The 14,149-nt window shown below is 42.0% G+C and overlaps 1 protein-coding gene across 1 annotated transcript in view; it reads right to left on the reverse strand.

Annotated features, from left to right (window-relative positions):
• rnf13 (ring finger protein 13) overlaps positions 1-14,149 on the reverse strand; it is a 44,067-nt gene that overhangs the window by 13,344 nt on the left and 16,574 nt on the right. Inside the window, exon 5 of the mRNA XM_051375947.1 lies at positions 80-167. Coding sequence (XP_051231907.1) covers positions 80-167 — 88 coding nt within the window. The remainder of the gene's footprint in view (positions 1-79; positions 168-14,149) is intronic.

Here is a 14,149-nt window from a genome sequence, read left to right on the forward strand (position 1 = left end):
CAGGCAGCTGTGTAAGATGCTAAGTGCTTATGTGCTGATGTACAGAAAGAAAAAGGAGGAGGTGGTGCTGGTAACTTACAATCATTGGATCCCATGCTGATTAAGTCATCAGAGTCCACATTGTGAACAATGGCTGCCTTGTACCCGGCTTTCTGGGCATTGAGAACCTGTGAGGAGGCAAAACATTTACACCCTGATTATCAAATGGATCCCCTTTGGTGCAAACACCTGGCGGTTATAAGTAGGCTAACATCAGCTGCTACTATAAGACTAAAAACAGCTCTAAGTGAAGGTTGGTGTGTGTGATAACAGGGGTTTTGTGTTAGATAATGTGACCAAATCTGATTTCCACTATCTGACACAGCTGCATCAAACCACATTAAACATAACATAGAAATAGAAACCAGTTGTGGTTAGCAGGGAGAGCTCTCTGGTTCAGCTCAGAGGCTTTAAAGCTGAGCCAAAGCATTTACAAGGTAGAATCTATTCACCAACATTAGCCTTACAAATGTACCACTTCCACTTTAATGACGCACTCTACTGTTGATATGAGCTAATTTATGACCAGGCCTTGCAAACTGAATTCACAAAAGGGCAATAAATACTGCAGTTTTCAGTTCGTCAGCATCTTAATTACAACAGCAGTGTGTGAGAAGACAGCAGAGACCCCGGATAAAAGAACACTGTGGCTTCACGGAAGCATTCAACAACAGGATTACGGCCCGTTTCCCAGAGAGTGTTTGCAAGATACAAGATGTTTGTATTGAACGCCCAGGCGGCTCGCTCCTCCACGATAAACACTGGCTGCTCATCTAAGCTGAGCTGTAACTGACGATCCGAAACAGGAAGTGCTCAATGATACGAGGGGATATGAGGTGAAACAAGGGGTGCAAGGGAAGCTACGTGGTTAAAGTTTAGTGGTAGAGTGGGCTAAAGGTTAGAAAAAATGCTCTATTATCGGAAGGTATTGACAAATGCTGAAAGTTTGGGTTTACTAAATTAAAAAAAAAAAAACAGCTCACATTTTGACCTTTGGATTTTATCTTTATACGTGCTGCAATTTCTTATTTTATATAACAAAGGTCACAGGTTTCGATCGGTGTAAAGATGTGCCCTGAAACGAAACGCTTGAGGCCAGCTCCCTCGTAAGAAACTGTGATCTTCTAAGAATAATTGTAATCTGCTGTAACCTGTCTAAATGAAAATGTCACCACAAAATAAAAAAAAAACAAGGAAAGCTACTGTCACTCCCAGATTGACTGACAGGTCTTCTCACACGAGAAAAAAACAGCACAAATGTTTGTCATTTAAATTCTAATCAGATGACAAACTAACCAATCATTCTTTCATTATTCCTCCAAATCTTAATCTTATAATTCAGTTATATTTCCATATTTTTAAATTGAGATACTTTGTTTGGAAGCCATGTTGCGTTGGCAGTTGTGTGCATATCTGTGTGTTTAACTTGTTGTATAAACATGCCACTATGTCCACACTGTCATTAATCATACCTCTTCAGAAAAAGGTTACGCCTCTCACTGCTGCATAACAACAGCTTTCACCTGAGTTTAACCTGTTTACTGTGTGTGTGTATGTGTGTGTGTGTGTGTGTGTGTGTGTGTGTGTGTGTGTGTGTGTGTGTGTGTGTGTGTGTGTGTGAGCAGCTGCTATCCTCTCAAAAGGCAATTTATTTTTATTTTCCTATCTGTCAACACCTTCATATTCAAATTCACAAAACCAGTAGGCTGTGTCAAAGTCTGCAGCGAGGCTCGATTATTATTGTCTAAGTTGTGATGCAAACTCTCAGGCGGAGGCCCAGACACACAGATTGAATGTTACACAACACAATCACTTGCAAATCAATTTTGCAAGACAGTTGTGTTGCAAATGTGATTGTGATTACATAAATTTAATGTGGCAGCAAGCAAATAAATAAACAAATTCTGGGGTCCAAACGTATCTTATTCAGTGTATGCGTGTGGCTGTTTTAGTGACTATAAAACTTTTGGTATCCAGTAAGTAATATCAATAAAATCTGAAGTGTCCAAAAACCCTGAAATGCTGTAAAATATTTGTTATTTTATAAATGTGGATCAAGGACTCTACAGTCGGCTGCAGTTACTGTAAACCAGTGGTTCCCAACCTGGGGGATCAGGACCCCCATTAGGGGTCGCCGAAGCTTCACGGGGGTCGCAAGGCCTTCTTAATTTTAAGGGATGTAAGAAAACTTAAAAAATACATACAGTAGGTCTATATATATATATATCAGGATTTTGGTTCACGTAATGTAAAGGAAATTGTCAAATAGAACATTGGTCTTGAATATAATAAGAAATATCTATAAAATGTCACTTAGTTAGGGGTAATCAGTTATCAATGATAGAAAAGAGGTCCCTTAAGGAAAATTGTTGGGAACTACTGCTATAAACCATTTTCACTTCTTTCACCTTTAGTGTCACAGCAGGTTGTGCTTTCAAAAAAAACCAAAAACCAAAAAAAAAAAACCCTTATGCTGAAGACACTAAAAAGGGATCTTTCCAGCAGCACAGGGGCCATGTGTGCTCCATCGTGGATGCAGGGGAAACTGATGTAATGAGGATCTTCCACCTGGGAGGCTGTTTTTCTGGCTCTGACACGGTATAGAGGCCACAGTATCCTGTATAGCCATTGTTGTGGCTGATCGTTCACAGCAGATGTGGTGGAGGAAATAGGATGTGACAATATAATCCTGGAATGAATCATTATGGGTTCTTGCATAGACTGAAAGAGACTTTGGATCGTCAGTGTTTCCTCTGAAATTCAGAGCAAACAACTATTTGCATTAGATCACGTCAACGTCACTGCTCCATAAAACAAAGGCAGTGATCCTGCAGTACCAGCGACAGTACTCCCATCAGTGCAAGAGGAAATCATATTCCAACAGTATAGTGACCCCTAATTAAAACTAAAATATACTATATTGTTATTAATTAATTGAGTTAATTATAGCATCCAGAGAACAAAGGTTTGGCACAACAAAGCCAAATTAAACAAAATGAAAGAATCCAGCCCCAAAACTTTAACATTGTAACAAGAAAGTTGTGTATAACGTACCTCCAACTGTTTTTTAGGGTAATACTATTTTGCCAATTTTGTTTTACTTCATTATTCAGTATCACTATTACGCAGCCATTTTTAGGCCCTTCACAGGAAGATGACATACTTAGAAATGCAAAGATATATCGCAAATATGCAAACATTCAAATCCATGAGATAAAAAAATCAAATCGTGGTATCAAGGCATTAAGACTTCACTTTTACAAAGGAAAATCTGTCTTTTTCATTCATAATTTGTCTTCAATTTCATTTCATTTTGTGAATTGTATCGAATCGTGATTTGAGTGTATCGTTACATCCCTATACATGCTTATTCTTAAACCCTAGAAAGTTCTGACTGCATTCTTGTTCCTCCAACCTCAAGCAAGAACAACACGAACAAGACATTTTTGAATCGCTGAAAAAAAATCTGAGATGCAGACAGTGTTTCAGATGGACTATAACCAGGGTATGAAACCACAAACTCAAGAATATCTCATGTAGCTACAATCAAGCTGTAGAATAAAAGTACAAAGGCGTCACAAATTGTGCAAAATGAAGACAATTATTGTGGAAATACAAGCAGGTTAGTCAGCCTGAGGTATTGTGGGAAAAAAAACACTAACCAGAAAGCACTGAACATCACCGATTAATAATATTTAACAAAGTAAGACAACCCAAGGGTGATATTCCTCCTTTAAACCACCGCTACCTGAAGCCACAGAGGAAACGCTGACGTTAATTATTAGTCAGAGCATGCGCCACCCTCCTGTGGTAAATTAACACCCGACCCAAAGCCAGACAGTGAGAGTGAGAGCGTGATGTGTGACACTGCAGGGAAGACAAAAAATCAGTTGAGCTCAGTTCACAATCTGAAAGATATGAAAGTCATCTGCTGTTCATCTGTTAAATAACAGAAGCCGGTCGCTCACACTAACCTGAGCAATCGATGGTTGTGTGAGTGAGACCAGGCCTCTTTACACCAGCATTGTACGCTGTTGTGATGCAAGGAAACCCATTTAGACTTGAGAGATGAACAGTGTGTGTGTGTGTGTGTGTGTGTGTGTGTGTGTGTGTGTGTGTGTGTGATTGTAGCCTTCAGGGATGCTAATAAAGAACAGCACTGTCTTTTGTCTGTTCCTTGTCATTGTAATTTTATGCGCAGGCATACGTGAAGCAGCATCTATGGCAGCCGCAGCATTGTGAGCCCATGTGTTCGCTTGTGAGGGTGTATTGTGTGTAGGTATCAATGGATACTGTGTGCGTCTAGAGGCAGGGCTGTCTGGATAAGTAACACACCACACAAAATACTGTGTCTGAATATGTGTATGTTTTTTGAGTAAGGAAAGTGAGCTAGGTGGAGGAAGACTATCTGGTTGTGGTTTTAAGACATCACTGATGGGCATTTGTCTATTTTTTTTACATTTTATAGACTAAATCAATCAGTTAATCAAAGAAAGAGGCACTGGCGATACTGATAATAGGCGAAGGACACATGGCTTTAATATTATGATAACGTGGAAATAATTTGTTGTTTTATGTCCATTCAGACCAAAAAACTATTATTTTATGATTTCACGACAATCGCGAGGTAAAACGGAAATACAGTGTTTTAAGAATGTGTGTTTACATGCAGTGCCGCGCCGGATGCCATCACGTTGCAGCAAAAGTTAAGACTGGTTCAACTCTTTTTGCTGGACCGCCCTGCGTTGCCATCCCCACTGCGCCGCCAGACTGGCTCAGTTTCAATGATGGGGGGCTTTTTTTTTTTTTTTTACGCAGGGCTTAAGTCATTCCTACGTCAAACCCTACTTATCTAGTGTTCCACGTGGGATAAATTAAACACTACAGTACTGTGCATGTGGTATAGTTTGCATCATATTACGCCTCAACAGCTAGGTTGTTGGAAATCAAGTCATGCAAATAGGAGACTACTGTAACAGCTGCCACAAGCCAAATTTCCTCCAGTTGTGACTAATACGGCTCATTAGCGAACCAGTGAATTTGTCCTGGAACCAATCACCATTTAGAGGCTGTGCTTTACTTCCTAGAACTTACATTTAAATTATCAAACGTAGGTGCTGCTGACAGTAGAGAGTGCACAAAAAAGGTTGTCTACCCTGTTTTCAAGGGGATTTTACAGTAAGAGTAAAGAGACATTTTGGCTGTAGGCTGTCTAGATGCCAGTGTGCGGTGTGGTCTGTCTGCCTAGGATCTGCAGAGGAATTCAACCTCTGCTGGCTCACCCTTGTGTTTGCATGGGCAAAGATAAGGACATTCAATGCATTCCTGAAAGCCTGAAGAGAGGGAGAAAAACAAGAGACAGAGAGGCAGAAAAAAAAAAAAAAGGAGAAAGAGAAAATGGGATGTGAAACCTCTAGAAAAAAAAAATCAATAGAAGGCAAGCATGTGGCTATAAACACACACACAAGCTTGAACTAAGAATGCATCACCATGCTCTACTACCATCTGCAGACCATCGGGCTGTAGCTGTAGCATCGCCCATGTCAATTTAACAGCCTTCATTAAACCACTTAAATCGCTGCTATCCCTGTGGGACCGGGCATAAAACTCCCGTCAGCGTCACATCACTCTGCAAACTCCCAACTTGATTATGATGGTAAACATGAGCAACATCATTCCTGTAGTAGATTTTTTTTTGGGGGGGGTTCAAGGTCAAATTTGACTTTTCTACACACGGCAGCTGCCCTGTACAGCTCTAGTGGAACTACCCTGGGAAAACTAAGTGGCTAAGAGGCTTTCTCAAGGGCATCCTGACATCTTTTGTTGTCATGTGACGACATGACTTAGCTCCAGAAACTTCTAACTCTGTTTTTTTCTGCCGTCCAAAGTCCACATTATTTTTCATTTTTTGTTCCATCAGGCACTGGATTTAAAACAAAGTGGAAGCATAATAAGCATCCGATGCTTGTTTTCTTATCATGGCACCCTGTGGTGTGCTGACCAAATTTTGTCTTGGCTTGCAGCACAGACACTGTAGGTTTTTATTCATGAGGTTGACCAATTATGGACTTTTAAAAAGGCAGATTGGACTGCGGATAATTGGCTGTTGTTTTAGGAGCCCTGAACAAGCCCCAAAAGCTTTTGACAGTGGGTTAAAAACCCAGTGTGACATATAAGCCCAAAGTAAAAGCAGAAATTGGCATCAAATTAATAAAGATCGTTTTTTGGGATAATTATTAATGCTATATAATATACTATATAATAATATACACTGTGTTGTGACTAACTTCTCTAAAAATGTCAGTGAATGTCATGTCTAGAAGCTGAACATCTTATATTTTTCATGTCTTCAAGAAACATCATGATCAACTCAATGTTTTTCTGCTATTCATTGTAGCTTAGTTTTCATCCTTACTTCCTGTTTCCAACAGATGAAGTTTATAAATATGGACCACCATGAGAGCTAAAAGTGCTGACTGTGAGATGTTATCACATGGATGGAAACAGAGACAAAGATCTGAAGGGTATCCCCGAGAATATTGGTTAGCATAGATGGTAAATGCTGCCAGAATTCATAAAAATGTAATCATACCTTCTGACACTGGCAGAGCTGCTCTTTGTTTCAGGTGAGGCGAGGCACCTCCACAATAAAATACGATGGGAAACACTGATCTGGAAAATTTCACTGATTCTGCATTAAGCATGCTGAAGCCTTTAAGAGTTGATGTGCCCTTCAGCAGGAAGGTTGCAGGTGCTTGGAGGCCAACAGCGCTGGATTGTGTATTTGTATCGAGCAACTTCTGGTGTGGGACTAAATGAATGTAAACGAAGGTGTTGCTGCTTCCAGTCAACTGTAAAATGAGAAATTTTATGTTTAAGTAAAAAGCACAGAGCACTTTTCACACTACAGGTCACAGCACTGATATTTGTGTGCATGTGCACGTATTTATGTGTGTAAGACCTGACTCTCACTGGTCACAGTTGACTGGAGGTGTGTAAACGGTGCCACCTGGAGCTGCCAGACTCAACCGTTTGGATCCCGGAAAGATCAGAACACACGAGTATTTCATGTTAAAAGCCCATTGTTACACAAACATGCTATACACAGACGAGTAAATGATACAACCTGTGTCAGCAAGCATATTTAACGTCACAGGGAGGCATTTATATTTGCCTCTCCACTCCTATACTGATGTTTGTGAGACTGGTGGTGTGGACAGAGACTGCTGATAGCATCACTAATTATTGCTGCATCACCACTGTGTGTGTGTGTGTGTGTGTGTGTGTGTGTGTGTGTGTGTGTGTGTGTGTGTGTGTGTGTGTGTGTGTGTGTGTGTGTGTGTGTGTGTGTGTGTGTGTGTGTGTGTGTGTGTGTGGCGTGCGCACACGCGTGTTTGTGTAAGTCTGTGTGTGTCGATAATTACTGCATCTTCTCTCCTGTGTGTATCTGCTTCCAACACTGCACTGTTTCCTCGTGCAGTGCTGCAGCGAAAACACACAGACTGTCCTTCCCTGCCTCTTCCACATCTACTCAACCCTTCTCTCTCTCTTTTTCTATAACCCACTGTCCTCTTTTCTCTGTTTTCATATCCCTTTTTCTTCCACACTGCCATCCTGTGAAGTTCAGGCATTATAAATGACCAGAGTGGAGCTTGTTTCAGTCACTGGTCTCCATTTGCATAGAGCAGACTTGAGCTCAGGTTTGTGTAAATGAGTCTGAGCAGCACAGCACGCCTGGTTAAGCCTTGTTTTTGGGAATATGAAGCTCTAACTAAGGACAACCAAACTCGGAAAACTATTCAACCAATGAAACTTACAGTTGTTCTTGGGGCATTATTATTATTATTATTATTATAATAATATCATATCATATCTGCTGCCAGTGTTCTCTTGTTCCCGACTCCACCACAGGTACAACTCTACCCTAATTTATCCTCTTCCTTCCTCTACACCTGACACTTTCATATCCATCCCATCATCTTTTTCTTCCTTCTCCCTTCTTCCTTCTCTTTTCATCTCCAGACCTGAACAAAACATACATTGCCAAAAATATACCTTCTGAGTCCTCGGGTGGGGGGGGGACCTGAAAACAATAGAAGTTTGATTTGTTGTTTGAGTGTAAAAAGGTTGTATGGATGTCTGTAAAAAGTACACCTCTGGTATTAGATACAGCTAAGCCCCGCTCTGCTCCTCTGCTGTTTGGACAGCAGCTCCCAATCAGGTCCTCATTTCTTCCTCCCCCCTTTATCTGTCTCTCCTTCTGTATGCCATTTTTTCTACCCTAATACCCACTCATTTCTCATCCTATCTCGTCATTCACCCTCATGTCTCCTCATGCTCTCGTTCCTCTCTTCTCCCCCACCTCTTCTCTCTTCCTCTTCACAAGCTTTCTCCTCCCACCCTTCCTCTTATTTCTCCTCCCCTCTTTTCCTCTCCCTCCCAAAACTCCCCTTTTTTTACTTCTGTTCCTCTTCCCTACCTTCTGCTTCTCTAAATTTAACCACCTCCTTCTCTGCTCTCTCTGCCCTCATTACCCTTGTTATATCACCCTAACAGCCAACTTCTCCAGAAATCTGCCCAGCCCCTTCTCTGATATTTCCACCCTCCCGCATTAATTCTCTCCCTCCCTACCACCTTCTCCTTCATCCCCACCCTCCCTTCTCTCTCCTCAGTGTTTCAGAGGAATGCTACGCAGAGCAGAGCCCGGTTTTAGTTTCAAGGTCCAGACGGCTGATTAGATAAAGAGTTCAATAAAACTGCAGGGAGAGGCTGTATACGCTGATAACACAACACAGCTGCAATTCATGAAACTCACTTCTGTGTGTGTGAGGGAGACTACACTTGCACTAAAGATGTTATAAAGATAACTATGGAAAATTTTAATAATGCCGCCTTGTCTAAACGTGTTGTTATTCTTAATTTTTTTTGCTTATCTCTTACTCACTCACTTACTTACTTACTTCCAATATACAGTATATAACCAAACCCGCACTGTCTGTATAAGTCTGTGTGTGTTCTTTATTTAAAAAAATGCCCAAATGTGAGGAAACTTACGAGGAGTCTGACTCACAGCCGCTGAGATTGTACAGAAATCTCCAGAAATACATGTTTGGAGAACAAGAAATTTACAAAGTACAGAAACAGTTTGATCTGTAATCAAAAGTTGGTGTGCCAACTGTGTGTGTGTGTGTGTGTATATATATGTACAGGTCGTGCATATACGCATGTGGGTGTGTGTGTCTATAGGCCAAAAGGGAGCAGGCTGAGCGGTTTGTTGCCACAGCAAATTACCACAGACATAACAGCAGCTCAGAAAAACAGCCACATGAGATATGGCTATTGCCCTCTCTCCCTCTCTCTCTCTCTAACACACGCAGACACACACACACTCGAGCTAGTCATACATCCAGTCAGCCATAGTCATACCCTGTCATGAGACTGAGTGAGCGTGTGCAGGAAGCTAGATCATTGTTTGAATAAAGACTGTGGCCTGTGTGTGTGTGTAGCTCGGGGGCTGTGAGGTCACTGTAGCACAAATAGGCCGCACAATGAAATACACTTTCTGTAAAGGCAGAGGTAGGAAGCAAGAACGCTGACCAACTTAAGCTGCAGCTGGTAAAAGCAAACTCACACGAGACAATTTTCCTCGGAAGCTGACGGGACAGATTTTACCGTTACTGAAAAAAATGAGGCCCTTGTGACCACTCCCAACTCATCAAAGATCTCTGCAGACATGTTTGATTTGTTGATAATACGCTGAGGCAGAAGGAGCCTAAAAGATAAACCTAAAGATAAACTGAGGGAGTTTAACCTAAATCTTCTTGCTATATTTTCTGTCTTCTTTGCTAGATTCCAGCAGCAACATTTCAATTGGATGGATCGGCTGTCAATCGATGGCTCTTTGTAAACTGTCATGGACACAGATTACATCACCGCATGCACCGTATTTTGCTTTCTGCAAGCCATTTCCACTCCAAATGGGTATAAACTTTAATTTGTGCTGAATTGGAAATTACAGAGATTAAACTGCTACAAAAAGATGACATTATTTACTTGGACTTAAAACATGGGGTAGTAATTCTGCCTTAAAACTAACATAGTCTCACTGTCTGTACTCACAAGACTGGTCACTACTCGCCTCATGCTTGTGCTTCTGTTAAAAACATATAGAGAGAAATATACCAGGTCTACATCTGTAGAGAGAGATCCAGGTACCAATGAAGGAGGAAATTACTCAGGTTCAAGTATACACAAAACGTTTCCTTTATCACTCCTGGACCAGGCTTTTATTAGAGACAGGGATTTACTTCAAATTTTCATTAATTTGTGAAAGTATTCTTTCATGGCTCTGTTGTTATACTGACAGAGCTGATGTCATTTTCCTCCCTTTTCTACCTCAACCGTTGTTATTGAATTATTTGAATACCAACTTTTAATTTGAGGACTTAATTAATCGACAGTCCTGGTGTTAAGCCACCAAAAAGAAAACATGAAGAGCAAAAGAAGTGACGAAGAGAAAAATCACACAGGCCTGCGTTTTTGCGAGAGGTGGCGTCTGAACGATGCAGGAGGCCTGAGATCCTGGTTAAAATACAAAGCTCAAAAGGTTCAGAAAGGCACAAAACCCAAGGTAATGACTTTTGGTTAAATAATGAATGATGCAGTTTTATGGCTAGTACATTTTCTCAGTTTACTTGACGTTGGCAGATGAGCCAAAAGGTTAATTTTGGACCCTGTCCAGGTTACCTTAAATTATGTTTTAAAGATCAGTGACCAAGATATGTACTGAGGGAAACATTTTACAGTTTAATAATGAACTAATCCAAGTACTGGGATCTCTGTTTCTAAATGCTCTCAAACATATCATATGCAGTTGTTGTTATATTGGCCTGGCCTATTTGTCGGTCAAGCTTTTGTCTCTATCATAACCGTACAGCGCTGCAGTGAACTCTTCTGGTAAATGTTTTTGAATGAGAGAATTGTTTAGAGTTCGATGCCTGATCTCAACCCTGTCACATGAAGTTCACAGCTTCCTGACAGGACAAAAAGCATTTATACCAGACAGGACGTTTAGTCTGAACTGCCCTTTGCCAGGCAGGTTTCAGAGCATGACCTCGGTCTCAGATGGAGAATTTTCCACCAGACAAAAAGCTGCCCTCTCTACCAGCCACTGGGTGCTTTCACACAAAACCCTGGTCTCTGGCAAAACACACAACTGGGAGTGACCAATTCCTACACTGATTTGTGCACCTTTAAAGCAGCTATAATCAATCAATAATCCTCTGTGTGTTTATATGCATTGGATGCATTTTTAAGGTTAAGTGTATTTACTTTCTTATAAAAAGATCTGCAAAGGCAATTAATTAAATGAAGTATTTTCAATGCAGCATTTTTTACATCTGTGTTCATTATCTTTATTACTGTTTATTTGTCTTCTTCCTCCTCGCTTTAATTGGTGCCACTGCGGCATATCTTGACACCTGTTGATCCGTGGAATAGTGTGAAGCCTTTGACAGAACTGTGTATTGAGATGTGTGCACGCACGTGCACTTTTCCCGTCGTGAGCGGGGCCTGGTTGTATTTATTTTGTGCATGAAGATGAGATAAATCTACCTTTTAGATAGATATTACAGGATACCAGACTTTACTGAGTCACTGCTGACTTTATGACCCATCTCCATTAGTGCAACTGTTTTAGCATTTAACGTAACCCCTTATTTATCAGCTGTAGCTGCAGTGGTGCCTGTGCAGCAAGTTCACTTTAAAGTAACGCAATAGATAGATCAGTTTAGATTTATTTCCATTTTTTTCCCCACCAGCAACCTAAAACTTCTTTGAAAATCTCTCTTCTAAGTTGATGTAAACAGCCACATACAGGCACATAAGACACTATTTAATTGTTTTAACTTAACCAGGTACACAACCACAGTCAATCAATGGGATCGGTGTAAAAAGAAAGATAAGAAGAAGGAATGAAAAAGAACAATGACTGATAGAGGGCAGCAAAGAGAGACTGAATCAGTGAAGGACAGAAAATAAGGGAAATAGAAGAAAGAGTGGAACAACGTGGTTCCATAGAGCTCGACATATCTCAGCACATGTTACATAACTAGGACATTATGTCTTTATGTATATAGACCTGCTGTCTGTGTGTGTGTGTGTGTGTGTTATTAGAGGGCAGCAGGGGGAAGGATAGACAGCCTGCAAAGAACGTAGGAGGCACAAGGGGGTGTTCATGAGAGGGAGAGGGGAGGAGACGGGAGGAAAAGGGTATCCAGTTTCCTGCTCACTCCCCTACCCTCCCAGAAAGGTCAGAAAGGTCACCAATGACCCCCCCGCCCCCCCACCACCACCAACCACCACCACCTCAAAAGAATCCCAGTGTACAGGAAGTGCAAACCCTGTCTCTCTAGAGATTTGTTTTCTAAAAGCAGCAGCCACAGAGGAAGGCTTCCTTCTCTCTCTCTCTCTCTCTCTCTCTCTCTCTCTCACACACAAAGAGTGAGTATGCCTATTAACACCCCTTCACTTGATCCCCTTCACCCCTCCCCATCTCAGACACTCTCTCGACATTCGACCTCCTCTCTGTCATGTCTTATCGCACACACACACACACACACACACACACACACACACACACACACACACACACACACACACACACACACACACACACACACACACACACACACACACACACACACACACACACACACACACACACACTCATACTGCACGGGTGGAGGAGCGAACACTTGACGGAGGGTTAAGTGGGTGAGTGTCCGTTTTATTGCCCATTACGGCCACAGATCCATTAAAACTACAACCGTGCTTTCGCTCACTGATGCTAATGGCTAAATGCTATAGAGGAGGCTGCAGAGGGGGCAGGAAGAGATGGGAGGCAATGGAATGAAACAGCGGGCATGTGTGTGTATGGAGGGGGGGTGACACCCCTGCACCACACACACACCAACACACCCACACCCACACACACACACACGAGTGCCTCGTCTCAGTCAAGATGGAATCTATTATTCCTTTGTTTCCCTGCAGCCTCTGGAGGGAACTGAGCCCTGGTAAGAGGGAGGGAGGGTGTGTGTGTGTGAGAGACAGCGAGAAAGAGAGAGGGAGAGACAGGACGGGGGGGATTCAAGGTAGACAGCTGAATGCTAGCGACTAACTGAGTGTGTGTGGAGAGAGAGAGGGGGGAGAGAAAGACAACAGCACGACAAAAGGAGGAAAAGCAACTAGGGGAGTGATGGAGAGACAAAGACTGCCAAAGGCAAAGACAGAGGCAGGGGAAGGGGGTAGCTTGTGTGTGTGTGTGTGTGTGTGTGTGTGTGTGTGTGTGTGTGTGTGTGTGTGTGTGTGTGTGTGTGTGTGTGTGAGAGAGAGAGAGAGAGAGAGCAAACTGTATCCATGTGTGTGTGTCCATGTGATGATGTGTGTAGATATGAGCAATCATTAAGCCAGACACTGAAGTCAGACAGACAAGGCAGACCCTACAGACAGACTGTGTGAGTGAGTGTGTGTGTGCGTGTGTTTGAGAGAGAGAGAGAGAGAGAGAGAGAGAGAGAGAGAGAGAGAGAGAGAGAGAGAGAGAGAGAGAGAGAGAGAGAGAGAGACAGAGACAGACAGAGAGAGAGAGGGCAAATATAAGGGAGGCCAATGGGAGGAAATTGAGGACAGGGAGTGAGGGAAGAGAGAGGGGGGAAAAAAGAGATCGGAAAGGAGATAAAGAAACTGAGAAGAGAGAGAAAGACACCGTCCCTTCAGCACAGTCAGAACAAACTACTCAACGTGTGCCTATTTAAGCTAGTTTTCATCTTTATTACGGCTGATGACAAGTTTAAAAATAGGCAAGTAAACACATGGGTGTATTAAGAGAGATACATTTGGCGCATCGGGCCAGCCCTGCTGCCAATTTGTGCCTAGTGGCCGACTGCAGTACTGCAGCAAAACAAACATCTGTGGGCCAGAAATCTTACAGATAGACGGCCATTATAGAGACACATTTCAAATTTTGTAATATTACTTATTTAATAATAAAATTTTTGGTTTCATTTTGATTGTGACAGAGATACTGACAGAAAATGCAGAGAGAGACAGA

This window comes from Dicentrarchus labrax, unplaced genomic scaffold (genome assembly GCF_905237075.1).
Source record: "Dicentrarchus labrax unplaced genomic scaffold, dlabrax2021, whole genome shotgun sequence".
Classification (NCBI taxonomy): Eukaryota; Metazoa; Chordata; class Actinopteri; family Moronidae; genus Dicentrarchus; species Dicentrarchus labrax.